At 41.3% G+C, this 16,722-nt stretch overlaps 1 protein-coding gene across 17 annotated transcripts in view; it reads left to right on the top strand.

The window, feature by feature from the left end:
* PARD3 (par-3 family cell polarity regulator) overlaps positions 1-16,722 on the top strand; it is a 631,899-nt gene that overhangs the window by 236,605 nt on the left and 378,572 nt on the right. For all 17 annotated transcript variants that reach the window (XM_059911602.1, XM_059911622.1, XM_059911633.1 and 14 more), the window contains exon 3: positions 15,013-15,193. In XM_059911602.1, coding sequence (XP_059767585.1) covers positions 15,013-15,193 — 181 coding nt within the window. The remainder of the gene's footprint in view (positions 1-15,012; positions 15,194-16,722) is intronic.

Here is a 16,722-nt window from a genome sequence, read left to right as displayed (position 1 = left end):
TAAATAATGTGCTTCTTCCAAAGAAAAAGCAACAGCCCATTAATGGTTTGTTTACATGAAGTGTGTGTTTATTTCTGGCAATTTTGATGTTAAGTGTCTAATTAGATTTGTGTTTTACAATAAGCACTAATTTGGCCAGTTTGGGAGTTTGTATTTTCCTTTCTTTTAGGCTAGTTTGCAAGGTTGTAGGAACTGTGTTTAAATGTCCCAGTCGTGGCCTTTTCTGCATTTGCTATCATGCCTGTGTAGACAGACTGTACGGTCTGTGGGGTCTCTTGTGTGTGACAGTGATATTATTGTCTGAGCAGTTTCCAGCTTCTGGATCATTATGACATTTCCAGCATTTTCAGTGGTTTCAGAGATAAAACTCTTGGTGAGGAGTGTGGGCCCCATAACAGTCAGGTTCTGGGTTGGTTTGCCACCGGATCCAGAATCCCCGGGGTCTCCTCAGCTTGCAGGTGGTTTCCTGTTGTTACTTTCTTCTACGTTGTTGTCTCTCTCACCTTTTCTTTCAGTCCTTGGGTCATTCATACTGTTGTTTTAAATTCCTTATATCGTGTCCAAGGTATTGACTGTGTTGACTTCATCGGGGGAGAGCAGGGTGATGCGCTGAGACCACTGTACAGACGTACAGACGGGGCAAGGTGTCACAGCAGAGGTTCAACCAAGGACCCTGGAATTCAGGATCCCCCAGTGGTGTTTGGTTTTCTGGGGGTGGATACTGTCTTCTAAAAAGGTGTGAGATCCTTTTACAGGGAAATGTGATCTGTGGGAAATAATGTTTGTCCTGTAGGGATTCAGAGTGAAACCATTGGCTTCAAGCACACTTGGGAGGTTTTGCCAATTACAAGTGGTGGTGGACCACAGCCAGTTAACGCAACCCTGTAGGTTTCTCGTTTCCCTGGGTGTGACAGCAGTGCTCTTTGTATTTTGAGGATAAGAAGGGTCAGCTCCTGTCATTAGTATCACTTGGTTGCTACGGCTGCTGCTGTTACTGTAATCACATTTTTTATTTTATTTTATTTTTTAAAATTAATTAATTAATTTATTTTTGGCTGCGTTGGATCTTCGTTGCTGCGTGCGGGCTTTCTCTAGTTGTGGTGAGCGGGGGCTACTCTTTGTTGCGGTGCACGGGCTTCTCATTGCGGTGGCTTCTCTTGTTGCGGAACACGGGCCCTAGGCACGCGGGCTTCAGTAGTTGTGGCACACGGGCTTCAGTAGTTGAGTTGTGGCACATGGGCTTAGTTGCTCCGCGGCATGTGGGATCTTCCTGGACCAGGGCTCAAACCTGTGTCCCCTGCATTGGGGCAGGCGGATTCTTAACCACTGCGCCACCAGGGAAGTCCCACATTTTTTCAATAGTCAGGAATTTTGTTTATGATTCTCTTTTATTACAATCCATGTAAAGTGATTCCTTATTTCTGGGTTTTAACTTTGAACATTTATATAGTAAAATGGGAAGATGGGGCAGAGAAAGTAGCAGGAATGCTTCAAGGAAATAAAGAGAATTTGAGGATATTGAGGAGAGATTTACACTAATATATAACTGTGGTTATCAGAGTGATGTGATGGAATTTAAGAAATGTGTATTGATATTTAATTGAATGTTAGAAAATGTGTCTTTAATTCTGTCTTCCTTCTTTTAGAGGGGAGATCTGTGAATCTGCTGCAACTACGTGCAGAATTCAATGCCTCTGTGCATTTTGTTTTTGCTGTGGAGAAGGTTCATTCTTTCATTTCGTTCATTTCTTGGCACATAGTAGGTGCACGGTGTGAGTAAAAGAATAAGTAAAGTGAAGTAGGTGATGGGCCTTATACGCCGGTGCAGCCTTGTATAATCAGCAGTGCAAGTTGTGATCCTTCCTATAGGAAAGGCGGAAACTGCAGCTGGAGGGTCAGGGACTCCGGGAAAGTCCATGGCTCTTTGTTTTGCATCAGCCTACTGTTTCCCGAGATTCTAGCCTCAGCCTACTTCAAAAATACTTCTGGCTTCAGAGAATAAATAGTAAGATCTCGATGCTAGAGTGTTGAAAAAGTAGGAGAACGATGACATGGGTAATTGGTCTCATTCCGTGAACTACGGTACAGGCTGCACTGATCTCTTTCTCCTTGCAGGCTGTGGTTTTCTGGGTGTGCAAGCAAAGGCGTGAGGTTAGGGCATGATGCCCTGAGGACTTGCAGTGGATGAGCTGCTGGTATTAGCTTGCCTATACTTTTCAAAGGGGTTGCAAAATAGATATGCAAACTGATATTAATTCATCATGTATTTATTGGGGCACCTTTCAGGCAGGAGCAGGGTGGGACACGAAGATGAAAGAAATAGACCTTTTCACAAGAAAACCAAGAACTGTTTACAGAATCCTCATCTGTTGAGACAACATAATGTGAAGACGAATTTATTTGCTTAGTGTTATTTGAACAAATATCTGAGTGTCTATTTTTTGTATATCAGTGGACTAAAAATTAAGTTTTTTTCCTATTCTTTTACCATTCATTCCCTATTATTGAAATTATTTTAGCACGGGTATTGCAGTAGCTTTAGGTCCCACTTGTTGAAAATATGTATTGATGTCACCTTCCTTGAGAAAGTGCTAATATGCCTCCTGGTGGTATTTAAATACTACTGATCACTACCCCGTGATACTTTCCCTTTCCTGGTTTCCTTGAGTTTACTTACATTGTTTAGTCAATTCTCAAATTTCTTCCAAAATGAAATTGGAGGAAGAGGAGAGAAGCCTGCAATCTCAGCTTTGTGGCGGTTTGGTTCTGATTTCACTACACGCTCCACATCCAGATTGGGACCTTAACTAAACTCCGGGCTTCACCCACCATCCACCAGTGACATCGCCCAGTTCCATGCCATTAGTCTTGAACTCCCCTTCCCACCATGGACCCCCAACTGCAGGTGTCTACTGGGAATTGGATCCTGGATGTACCTCAATCTGAATGCATCGTTTTTCATCCCAAACTTCTTCGTCCTTATACTTGCCCCCTGCCCAAGCCTAGACATCTCAGATTTGTCCCCCTCCTCCAAGGCGCCACTCACCCACCAAGCACCAAAGCCTTTTAAATAAGTCTCAGCCTTGCGTTTTAATAATTATTTGTGTTAATTGTGTTTTCACTCCACTGCTTTCCCACGAGTCTAGGCCCTCCTGACTTCTTCGCCATTGGACTGACGAGCTGCCGTGTTTACCCTTTCAGTGCTTTCTCCAGACTCCCCCAAGCCTTCTGCAGACTCCCCCAAGCCTTCTGCAGACTCCTCCAAGCCTTCTCCAGACTCCTCCAAGCCTTCTCCAGACTCCCCCAAGCCTTCTCCAGACTCCCCCAAGCCTTCTGCAGACTCCCCCAAGCCTTCTGCAGACTCCTCCAAGCCTTCTCCAGACTCCTCCAAGCCTTCTCCAGACTCCTCCAAGCCTTCTCCAGACTCCCCCAAGCCTTCTGCAGACTCCCCCAAGCCTTCTGCAGACTCCCCCAAGCCTTCTGCAGACTCCTCCAAGCCTTCTCCAGACTCCTCCAAGCCTTCTCCAGACTCCCCCAAGCCTTCTGCAGACTCCCCCAAGCCTTCTGCAGACTCCCCCAAGCCTTCTGCAGAAGAAATGCAGATTACACTGCTGTGCACTCAGGGCTGCCCCAGGGTTTTCAGGATGAAGTTCACATGGCTGAACTTAGTCCTGGAGCCCTTCATCTTCCTCGGGTGATAACCTCAATCTCTTGACGCTCTCTGAAATCATCATGGTAGCTGACGTTTATTGAGTACTTGCGACCTGCAGGAACCCTTCCAAGCACTTGCTCCGAATTAAGTAAAATAACATATGCAACAGCCCTATGCAGCACTGAGACCCAAAATGTGGTGGAAGTGTCCAGGTCCCACAGCTGGGAGGGGTCACCTCTCTGAGCCTCAGTCGTCCTGGGGAACCCATCCAAGACTGGCAACCTCGCCCTTATGAAAGGAGTGGAGGGCACTGCAAATGATGGGATGACCTTGACTTGACCGCCCCCCGCCCACCACCCTAGTTCCAGGTCAGCCATGGGGAGGTTTTCTGTGAGATGTAAATGGAAGGAAAGCAGAGATTCTGTCTTTCTTCAGAATATGTTCTGCCAAAAATTAAGGTTTCAAAACTCTTTGTGCTTGGCTAAATCCATTAGATGGCACTGGATTTCAAAAGATTTGTGTGAAATTTTAGTATTAAGGCGATTTGTGGATTAGGGGAAATGTTCAACTTCTAAGGTATTTCTTCATCTGTCAAATATGGAGGAGAAAGGATTGACACACAATTAGTATTTATTCTGTGTTCGCTTTTTAAAAAACCATTGCTAAGCAGGTTATGCTAATGAAGAGTAGTTGTTATAAAGAATTTTATTATTTAGTTACTTTTTGAATAAACCTGCCAGCTGATTAAAATGAGCTTAATTTAATCAGCATTGTCTTGCATACTGAAGATAATTTGGGATAATGTCAAGGACACGTTATCTCTCCTTTGTAGAAGGTGGTGAGATAATGAGTGTAGCAAAAAGGAGTCAGAAACTGTTTGAAGTTTTTCATCTTTGCCTCTGGGTGGATATTTAAAAATCACACTTTGTCTTTTTGCATGCAAATTAAACTGAAAGGCATTTTGTAATGTAACATTAGTGTTATATTTTACAAAACAAATTTGTTGAACTCTGATCTTTTGCTAATATTGGCTTGTGGTTGTCAGAATGAAGGCTGACTTTTTGTTATATATCAGTATAAACTGAACTTTCATTCAGAACTTGGAGTGAACAGAAGTGGTGCGTTTGATGCGTCTTCAATGGGAAACAAATGACTGAGAAGCAGCGACTCCCAGTTCTTCTGTTGTGCTTTTCTTAGTCACCTTTTGCTCCTGTGTCCCTCTCCTGCTCCTCAAAGTCAATGAATGCCATAGAATCTTCTGAATTCCTGTCTTTTAAAGCAGTTAAACTCTCTTTTTTCCTGATGATGCTTTTAGATGGAAGCTAAGATATCAGTAGGAGTCTGGTTCAAATTGTGAAGTTAGCAGTTAAGGGATTACTAACCCCCAAGTGAGTCCCCTATACAAATGGCAAGTTGCCTTGGAAACAAGGCGGGTTCCTTCAGTTGGAAGTATGATCTTGCCTGTAAATGCCAGAGATGATGATTTGCTTACCTCTGTTGCACCATCTCTAGGTCTAACGTTGTGCCGAGATGCTTTCTGCTTAACTCCTTCTCAGTACTGATGGCTTGATGGAACCAGAGCCAAGTTTTCTTTTCTCGTGCTTCTAATTTTAAACGTAAGTTGCAAAATTTAGAACTAAGGAAGTGATCCTTTAAATTTCTGTTTTAGGATGGGAAGTTTTCCGCTACCCACTGCCAAAAAAATAAAGTATTATAGTTCACCGGATTTGACTGGCAAGGAATTTTAGTGATGAGTCATTTGTCATATATTCAACAGTGGAATCAGGGATGGGTTGCTTAGGGAGAGTATGTGAACGCATTGTTCTGTGAGGTGGTTATTTGATGAGCCGTGGCAGATTTCTCCTGTGAGCCTGGAATCACCTGATACATATGCACTCCATACAGCACAGAGTCTAGGGCACAGGTTGATGGGAGGCTGCCCTTGCGACTTGAGGCTTAAATCGACTCCTGCTCCCCTCTCATGTAGACGTTTGTACCTTGCTAGGTGCAGGGGTGGTGAGGGCATACGGAGACAAGGTTTTCAGGTCAGTGGAAGAGGCCCTGGCTTAATTTACCTGGCTAGCTGAGGAGGTAAAAAAGAATAGAGGGGCTTCCTAACCAAGGTGCCAACTCAGCTTCAGCAGACTCACCAAGTGGAGGCAGAAATCCAGAAGTGCAGGACGGCGGGCATGAGCAGTGGTCCTGCCTGGTGGTAACTGGTGCTGCGTTTCTGGGCTGAGCAATCACGTTGCAGCCTCTCATCCCTTTGGTCTGTGGTTCAGGGGTGGGGGATAGTTGAGGCTGGTGCCCTAGACTGTGGAGTCCGTGTTCAATGCCATGTCTTTGTGGGACAGAGAGGGGAAGTGCCATTCACGCATACATACTCCGCAAAGCTCAAGTCGCATCGCTGGGGCTGTGGGTTTTCGTCGCGGACCTTTTAATCACAGTTTAGAGTGAAGCATTGATTGAAAGGCTCTGTGTGTGTGTACGGTTTTCGCCTGTCTCATCGTGCCCGTCTGTTTTCTACGTGATGTTGGACTTTTGATTAATAATACATATATTTTTAAACTTAGATCCCCAACCCCCAGACTATGGCATTCATCAAAGGAGTCACTCCTGGGGGAGTCTCTCATTTACAATTCGTTAATGCAGCTCTTCCTGAGTCAATGTGTAACGCGTACTGATTGACAAGCTAAATTGTGTACAGATTAAAACACCTTGTTGTTGAATCCCGTTTCCACCCCTCGCTCACTTTTGGAGAGATGTATGTGAGGAGGTTGGCAGTGGCAAGGAGACGGGGGCAGGGCACCCACGGGAGAGGACGTGCTGCCTCTCAGTTCTCAAGCCCCGGAGCTGGAAGTTGAGACAGATTTGAGGTTGAGGCTCCAGGTACAGTGCAGGGAAGGGACTCCAGCTCCTCACCTTTCTTAGCTTAGCGGGAGGGAAAGTGGCTACGCCTTCAGCGTGCTCATGGCATTTAGAGTTCTCTTCTAAGCTCTGCGGTTTTTGGTGTGGGTTTTTTTTTTTTTTTTTTTGTATCAGACACTTAATTTTTAAAATGCTGATGAAGCAGAGAATTAATCATGCTTATATAACATTTAAAGTTTTTCAGTGGCAAGCTTGAGATTCTCCTTCTGTTGTGAGCTTGTTTTTATTAGTACAGCTTGTATTACTACTATTATAAAACACCACTGGCCCAAATATATTCTTTTGCTGTTGTTTTGCTTACTCGACCAGTAAAACTGTAGCTTTATTTAAATGAGTTTTTTTTTTTTTTGCTTTTTTTTTTTTGTTTTTTAGCCCAGGTTTGTCTATTCTGATTTATTTATTTATTTATTTTTATATTTATTTTTGGCTGTGTTGGGTCTTCATTTCTGAGCGAGGGCTTTCTCTAGTTGCGGCGAGCGGGGGCCACTCCTCATTGCGGTGCACGGGCCTCTCACTATCGCGGCCCCTCTTGTTGCGGAGCACAGGCTCCAGACGCGCAGGCTCACTAGTTGTAGCTCACGGGCCCAGCCGCTCCACGGCATGTGGGATCCTCCCAGACCAGGGCCTGAACCCGTGTCCCCTGCATTGGCAGGCAGACTCTCAACCACTGCGCCACCAGGGAAGCCCTTAAATGAGTTTTTAATGAACCATGAGAGCAAGTAAGGCTCAGAGAATGACTAAGGATTTAGTGTTGCCTCTGTCATTAAAGTGAGTTCAGTCATTAGAAAGCTTACAAACTGATTTAATAGTTTTTTTTTTGGCCCATGTCTACACAGTAATTCATTATTACATCATTACCTTTGATTCTGAGGTTCATAGGGCTTCTTTCCCAGTTTTACCGTCATCTCTTTGAGGGGAAGCTGCATGTGCTCATGGTAAAATCACAACAAATGCTACCTCCTCCAGTTTGGTGTCAACCCATATGTGTGTGATTAGCCAATTTCAGATTCATTTTGTTCTGTCTTACTGTGCAGTCTTGCTTGTTATTAACACTTCAACAATAGTGTAACGTAGTTGTAACCTCATGGATGGGTACAAACGGAACAGTGGCCCTTGGTAACGGGGATGGGAGGGGGAGGGGTTTACATTATGTCTGACAAGTGGGTCAGCCAGCTGATGGCTACAGCATTTGCATGTGTTCATTGTGGTTTGCGGTTGATACACTCAAGGCTATTAGTTGAGCATAACTCTTAAATTGGGAATCTAATTAGTCTGAAGGCTCAGTGGGTGACACAGTGTGTCACCCTGAGGGACAGCAGAATTAAATCCCAGCTCTGAAATATAAGCTGGGGAGTGTCATAGGTGAATAGATTTCACTGTGATTTCCAGATGAAGCACAATATCTTTATTAAGCATCTCTGTCCATGAAATATTACCTTCTTAAAGGATGCTGTTAGCTCTTGTGGGACAGTAACATTTGATCATCCACAGGTAGAAGCTTGTGATGGTGTTGGTCTCCTTGATTGTTCAGGTAGGGAATGTCTTACCCCCTCCTACATGGTATATTGTTTGAAATGACACTGTTAAATATTTATCTCGTTAGGTTCCCTTCTTGTGAGTAGATAACATACTGCACTAATCTATATAACCGTGCTAGTGTCTCTTAGTTTTCCTTTTCTTTTTTCTTTTGGCTGTGCCACAGCTCGTGGATTCTTAGTTCCCCGACCAGGGACCAAACCTGGGCCCCGGCAATGAAAGCGCCGAGTGCTAACCACTGGACCATCAGGGAATTCCCTACCATGTTTTTAAAGGTGTATCCTTGAGTCAAAGGGCAAAAAAAAAAAAAAAGTAAAGGTATCGATATGTGTGATCCTAACTATAGAAACTCCTAGATTGACCTATGGGAAGAAAAAGTCATTTTTGGAATAGTGATAGTTTAGAACTGTATGTTATGGAACAGCCTTACTTCCGTCATAAAACACATGTTATCTCCAACCACTTGCTTTTTATTGTTAGTTTTTTGGAATGTTATACTGTGATAGAGCTCTCACTTTTTTACTGCATTTTCTCTCTGTTGCATTTATTCTTTACAGGCAAATCTGCCTATGAAACCTCCCTGCCATTGTTCAGAGGTGTGTTGTTTTATGTGATGCCATCGTTATCTTGGGGGTTCAGAAGCATCATCATCATAGTCTCGTGTTAGGAAGAATATTGGAAAATGTGGCAAACACAGAGAGTTCCCCACCAGAAGCAAAATCAAGTGCATGTTGTCTTTTGTGTTTCTTGCCGACTTTGCTTTGATACCGTAGATGAAGTGATTCAGTGGAATCTGGCTTACTCATTGAGGCCAATCATGTTCCTTAGGTGAAGAAAGGGTCTTAAAGGCATCTTCAAGTTCAGTGTCATTTTTAGTATTTTTCCACATACTTTGGACCTTCTCCAGGGCCGGAAACATGATGCCTTTCTAAAGAGTTACAGGTCTTTATTTCACAGTCAAACAATTCGATATATTAATGTTGAGTGTGCAAAAGATGTTCATGAGGCCCATAATAATCAACTTTTTCTGGATATGTGCAGCCCTTACATGAAGAAATCAACAGAGACAGATGGATGACTCAAGGACTATGGCAGTAAAATGGCTTTGGAGGGCGTGTGGCTTCTGGGCCTAGAGTCTTGGCGACCTCACTTAAGCAACTACTTGACTTACGTCCCCTGCCATTTCCTGTATGAAGACAGAATCTGCAAGATCTTTTGATTCTTTTAAAAAGCTCTTCTGATCAAGACTGAGTGATGATATCTTTAGCATGGTTACCCTCAGATATGTTCAGAAAGTTTTAGGTAGTGGTATCAAAATTATGTTAACTTGGTAAGGTGGGGTGTTAGCTTTAGTTAATCAAGAATGAATAGAATTCGATTCCAAGACTTGTAGGTGCTCATAGCCTGGAGTTTCCTAGAAGACCTTGCTGTTGACTTGTTAGATGCTCCAGGGCAGTGAGGTTGGGAGAAAATAAGATCTCTGAAGTTGGATGGGTTTGACTTCCAATTTCAGGTTCATTCTATACTTATAGCTAAGCTCTAGTCATATTAATTTTTCTGAGTCTCAGTTTTCTTTTCAGTGAAATGAGATGTAAAAAGCTGCTCTGTGTTTGTGTGAGGGGTTGAGGGGAGGATGGAGGGCACCTGCAGAAGAACTTCACTCTGTGCTTATTGTGATGTTGAATTTTTCTAGCAAGCCTTCTCCTTTCCTTTTCCTGTTGTTTTCCCCTCTTATTATTGGTGTATCGAAGAACTTTGCCTCAGTCTGTAGTTACTCTTGAAACTGATCCTCAGTTTTCCAGAAGTATATATTTATCAACCACCACACTATCACTTAATAATAGCTAACAGTAAGCACGCGCTTGTGTTCTGAAAGTCGACACGCCTTCTCTCTTATTTATCACAAGTCCAGGAGGAGAGGTCTTGGCACTAGATTAGTTTCCCATTGCTGCCATAACAAATTACCACAAACTAGTGGTTTAAAACATCACACATTTATTAACTTGTAGCTCTGTAGGGTAGAAGTCTGACATGGGTAACGTCAAGGTGGAGCAGAGCTGCATTCTTTCCTGGAGGCCCTAGGGGAGAATTCATTCTCTTGCCTTCCAGAGGCCCCTGCGTTCCTTGGCTCACGGCTCCCTGGCTTCGTCCTCAAAGCCAGAAGTGTAATCTCTCTCTAACCAGTGTTATATCTCCCTCTGACCACAGCTGGGAAAGGGTCTCCACTTACCCAGACTCCTGTGATTAGCTGGGGCCCACTGGATAATCCTGGACAGTCTCCCTGTTTTAAGGTCCTTGATCTGAATCACATCTTCAGGTCCCTTTTGCCATGGAAGGTTCTGGGGATTTGGGTGTGGACAGTCATGGGCATTATTCTGCCTACCACAATCACCATTCTCTTTCCAGATGAGGACAAGTAAGGCTTAGAAATGGCCGAGAGGCCAGTGGATTAGGCCAACATCCATCTAAGAAGTAAGGTCAGAGCTGGTTTTGAATGTAGTTCTCTTTGTGAATTCTATGCTCTTAGCCACATGGCTACACACAGTTCTGGGCTTTTAGCTCATATTTTTATCCATGAAAGAGGCCACCCTTGATCCAAGTGGTTTATGTATGCATTTGCATGTGATGTTTACGAAATGGGTTTTCTGTTGGAGGGTTCTGATGTCTCAGGCAGCTGAAATGACTTGTTCTGAGGGAGGTGGAAATGTGTGGCCAAGTTAGGAGTTTTATTTCTAGGTGGGTCATCGTGGGTGCTATCCTAAATTCTGCCTGTCTTTTCTTGTGGAGACTGGATGGGTGAATGGATCAGAAGAGCAATGAAGTAATAACTATTGAAAGTTAAAGTGAACTTTCAAAAACAGTCTACTTCATGGACAGCAGTGAAGATTCCATCTGTTAAAATATGGATTTGAGTCACGTTTCACAAATTTAAAAGCAAGACATTTCCTTTATTTTTTGAAGGACATGATAGAGATTTTTAATATGTGATGTTTTTGTGAAGGTCTCGTTTTCTTTTGCTGTGCTACTGTGTATTCTTGTAGAGTAGATTTTCTAAAATCATATATCCTTCCCAGTTTAACACAAAATTACTTTATGTCTGCACCTGGCACTTAAATTTTGGTTTAAATGAAAGCTGTAGAATTGTATGTTATTGGCATATTGCAAATCACCAACTGTGATTCTGCCACTGAAATTCAAACAGCATTTGTTCGTGGCACAGTCCAGATTTCATAATTCTTGTGTTTTCTAAAAATGCTGAAGATAATTATTGAAACTAATATAGTGTATAAGTTCTTCCATCATGTGTGGCATTTAAGACTCGTTCTTTGTAATTTTCAATCTCCATTTTCAGTTTGCAGAAAGGACTTGATTCTTGAGAGAACACATCATTGTGAAAAGTTAATAACAAAACTTGAATTTCATTTGCTTCCAATTAAGCGCCAAAATGTCAGAACTTAATAACTTCAAAATGCATATTAAGCCACACACCTTGTGAGAAGTCTGATGAAATTAAAATCAAGTACAGAAATTCAAAATCCTGATGAAGAGCTTGAAATGAATATTGTTAGCTTATCAGGGTTACCAAGGTACCTTGACTTCTTGTTTTATTTCCCAAATTGAAAAATTTAAATTGGATGTTACTAGAGGGATGAGCAATCTAGTGCAGGATCATCAAAGTACGGCCCGAGGGTCAAGTTTGGTCCACTGCCTGCTTTGTAAATAAAGTTTTATTTAAACATAGTCATCCTCATTTATTCATGTATTGTGTACAGCTGTTTTCATGCTACAGTGCAGAGTAGAATAGTTGTGACAGAGACTGTTTGAATTGCACAGCTCCAAAAATATTTACTATCTGGACCTTTTAAGAAAAATGCTTGCTGACCCCTGATCTGTAGAATGTCTGTGTTACTAATATGGGGAGATGCTTGTCAGATAAACAGGCTGATTATATATATGTATATATACATACATATATATACCTACAACACACACACACATATACTGTATATGGAAACTTTAGTGTATATATACAAACACCTTTCCATTTTTTATAACTGCTAAGGATTTCTTTTCCCACTGATGTTGCTTATTATAAAGTTGAGTGGCCCAACTATTCATCTGACTTTAATTTCTTCTTACCACTTAACCTTCCTTCAGATTGTTTAATCAGCTAATTATATAAGATGCCCCAGCAGGATTCTGAGCTTCCTGTTTGTCTCATGTCTCTATGACCTTATGGTGGTTTTCTTTTTTGTCTTATGAATTGATTGATGTCAATAGCATTTGTTCAAAATGATAAACTGTAATTATAAATACTTTTCATATCCTGTGAATACGTCTTTTGGTCTGTTAACTGACCGGAGTATTGGCGTTGAAAAGGCTTGGATTGGAGGCAGAAGGTGTGGTTCTTTTTGTGTGCAGTCCTGACTCTTCTCTCCTTGGAAGGCTGAGCTTAGTTCGCCAGGCATGGGATTGGAGCGTGAATGACCAAGGTGTTCTGTGCCTTAGAACTTTATTACTCTTTGAGATTTTAAAGAAGTGCTGCCACTGTTTAGTTATAAGAAGAAATAGGTTGAATTTTAATTTTTATGGTACTTTGTTATGCTTTGTATTATGAAAATTTTCAATTTTGAAATCGTTTTATATTTCAGAAAAGTTACAAAAATAGTACAGAGTGCTTCCATATACCCTTCATCTATCCCTAATGTTCACATCCAACATAATCATAGTGTAGTTATCAAAGTTAGGAAACGAATAGCATTGAGTCCATACTACTCACTAATCTATAGCCCTCATCTGAATTTTGCCTCTTTCCCACTAATGCCTTTTGTCTAGCCCACGAGCCAGGCAAGGGGCTCACACCGCATGCTGTTCATATTTCTCCTCAGTCTCCTCCAATGTACACAGTTTCATCAGCCTTTTACTTTCCCGACCTTGGTATTTTTAAAGAGTAGTAGTTATTTTACAGAATGTTTCTCAATTTGGATTTGTCTGATGTTTCCTCACGATTATACCAAAGTTATGCATTTGGGACAAGAGTACCATGGAAATAACGTTGTATACTTCTCAATGCATTTTTCAGAGGGTACGTGATGTTGATGAAGTGAAGTGACAGCACTTGGTGAAGTGCTGTCTGCCAAGTTTCTGCCCGCAGACACTACTTTCTCTTTTTGATTAAAAAGCATCTTATGGGGAGATATCACCATACTCTCACCCATTAACGTTAGCATCCATTGGTAGATCTTGCCTGAGATGGTTCTGACTGTGGAGGTTGCCTAGTGATAATTTCTCTTTTAGTTATTTTTTCTATATTTATTAATTGGGATGCTCCAGGAAGGAAAAGCTGTCCATTCTCCACCATTTGTTTATTTATTTCTTCGATTATTTACTTATATCATTATGAACTCACAGATGTTTAGTTTATCTCGGGTTATAATCTAATACTATCATTATTTGATCGTTTACAAGTGTCCCAAATAGTTTTGGCCCTTGGGAGCTCCTTAAGGTTGGCCCTAATTCCCTTTGATGTGCTTCCTTTGATGTGTTCTTTAGCATCACAAGGTGTTCCAGGCTCATCATGTATTTTCTCTGTCCCCAACCCTGGAATTAACTATTTTTCTAAGGAGTTCTAGTTCATTTATTGGAGAATAGTATTAGAAACCATGATCTGGCCACTTGTGTTCATTGGTTCTTGGACCAGCAATTTGACATTGAAGCAATGTCATTGCTTCTAGGATCTCTCAGTGGACAGAGCTAGGACACATGTATTCACATCCATCCATACCCGTCTGCCTACCTACTTATAAAAACTACAAGTTCATATTGATGCCTCTAATTCTAATCTAATACTACAGTATATTTCCTTGCTTGTAACTTCTGTTTCTGGTGGTGAGAACTCTGGCTCTCATTATCCAAAATATTTTTCTTTTTCATTCATTCCTGCCGTGTGTGCGTGTGTGTGAGGAGGAGGAGTAGGAGGAGTAGTATGAGTTTCTGAACCACGCGCTTGTAAGGAACAACTTTACTAACTAGAATACAGTATTTCTGTGAAGGTTCTTTTTGCCTTTAGCCTTACATTAAACAGTGAAAAAATACAGTTTTATAAAGTGACTTAGTTCTTTTCTTCCCCACCCTTTTCGTTGTGGTTCTGTTTTTCATTTGTAACATAGTTGGGTTTATTTGTTTGTGCTCCATTTTAGATTCCCGACCCCCAGACCCCACCTTGCCTCCTGGTCGATTTCAATTATTTATTTCTCTTTTAGGTATTTGAATCATTATGTTGGCTCTAAGAGTCAGAGTTACAGAAAAATATATTCAGAAAAGTGTTACCGCCCCATTATCTCCACCATTGTTCCCATTCTCTCTTTCTTTCAACCCTGTTCCTACTAACTCCCTGTAGCCTACCCGTCTCATTAGTTTCTTGTATCCTTTCTGTGTTTCTTAGGGACAAACAAGCAGATGCTGCACGGTTGTTAATATACCTTTCTTCCTATACGAAGGGTCCCTTATACCTTTTGCTGTATAAACTATATATCATGTATATGCATTATATATAGGTATATATGCACTTTCTTTTCCACTTGATATATCATTGACAAAAAGATTTAAATCCACTCCATCCCCTTTAGCATTCTGTGATATAAAACCATTTTATTTTTTTATTTTCACCCAGAGAATTTTGCATATGAAGTGTACGACTTAGAAATATAAAAGTAAAGCATCAAAACTCAGGGCAAGACTGTTTCTTTGAAGTTTCTTTTCCTAAAACATAACATTCCTGGGTGTGTACCTATCCATATTTTTCCTCTGTAGATTTACCTCAAAGGTGGTGTAAGTGTTTGGTTGTCATTTTAAATGCCTTTGTTTATAATTGCAAATTTACCTGTCATTTCTAGCTGGTAGCGGTGTTTGATGAGCAAGACCCGCATCATGGAGGTGATGGCACCAGTGCCAGCTCCACAGGCACCCAGAGTCCGGAGATGTTTGGCAGTGAGCTCGGCACCAACAGTGTTTCAGCGTTCCAGCCTTACCAAGCAACGAGTGAGATCGAGGTCACCCCTTCGGTCCTCCGTGCCAGTGAGTGCATATTTCGTCTTCACTTACGGGGGCGCCGACTGTGTTATCCAGCCGTGCTCTTGTGAATGGAGTTCATTGTCTGTTTATAGCAAAACCTGATTAAGTTTAGAACCTGGGCGAGTGTCTTTTGCAAGAGAGCGAGGCAAGATTCTTTACGTTTTCATAGATTGGCCTTACTTTACTTCGGACTGGTAGACTTTTAATTGCTCACCAAAGGTAAATAAGGATAATAGTTAAAGTTATACTACCTGCATTTTTCTTTCCATATGTTTTGTATGAACGCTAGAACAGATAGAAATAATCGACATCCTTCCATTGAAACCAAACACAGTGTGTTGGATTGACCATCAGCTTGGTTATAACAGTTACTTGAACTTTATCTGGAGACCAGGGGCTGAAGGGACCTCAGGGATTGTTATCTTCAGGGATCTGGAAGAGCTGCTATTAGATACCATCTCAAGGAACGAAAATATTGGACTTAGTGAGTTTATAGTAGGAATCCTAGGATTCCTAGTGCCCAAGTTCCGGGACACTAGCTTGAAGAATTCTGTAGCCATTCCTGCCAAGCTTACAGTGAAGAATTTCTGCTAAACATTCTGTTTAGCATTTGTAATTGTATAATCTTATCATTGAGCAATTGTTAAGACTAAGAAGGCCTATTTCAAGAAATTTATAACTTAAAAATCATTCATCTTTTACGCACATCTATCTAGAAACATTTCAGTTTTTCAAGTGGAAAATTTAGTCTTATGTGATGTTACTGGTAGTCTTCAGTAGATCTTCACATAGAGACAGGTAATAATATATAATAATATATAAACTAATATATAGACTATAGTTAGATAATTTTTAGAATATATAGTTTATTCTTATAAAATGCATCGTTGTCCCCACTTTTCACATTGGTAGCAGTCTGTAGCATTTTGGTAATTTGCTTCTAGATGTTCATAAACTATTTCTGCTTCCACTGTCCCTTGAGGATATATATATATATATATATATATATATATAGGGAATAAGGAAAGAACGTCAATTTAACAGTTAACAAATCTGACGACCCATCAGAAAAGGGAAAGTATGCCATATAGAGATGTAGAGGATTGAAAGGCACATTGCATGATGGGATATGTACGTGATGCCCAGGGGATCGTGTATGGTTGCAGACCAATGTTAACCACTTTCTAAAATTGCTTTCTGTCACCTGGACAAGAATAATCGTAGCGAGAGCTGGGCACAGTGGAAAATGTTTCCAAGGAAGCGTGGATAGGAACAGCCACTGTAAGGTGTTTTAGCTGGACCTTTCCTTATATCCAGGAGACGTAGGTTGTTTGTGCACATACATGAACAAATATATTTTAAACTGATTTTGTGGAAGTAACATTTGATTACTACATGGATACACTATTTAAAAAATCTTATGTAGGATTTACTTTGGGCAGTGTTTTTCAAAAGGTGAGGTGTGTACCATGTATGGTATATGAAGTAATATGCAGGGAGTGTGCAGGTCATTTTCTTTTATTGTACACTAG

This window comes from Balaenoptera ricei, chromosome 2, assembly GCF_028023285.1.
Source record: "Balaenoptera ricei isolate mBalRic1 chromosome 2, mBalRic1.hap2, whole genome shotgun sequence".
Lineage (NCBI taxonomy): Eukaryota > Metazoa > Chordata > Mammalia > Artiodactyla > Balaenopteridae > Balaenoptera > Balaenoptera ricei.
This window is presented reverse-complemented; position numbering and strand designations above follow the sequence as displayed.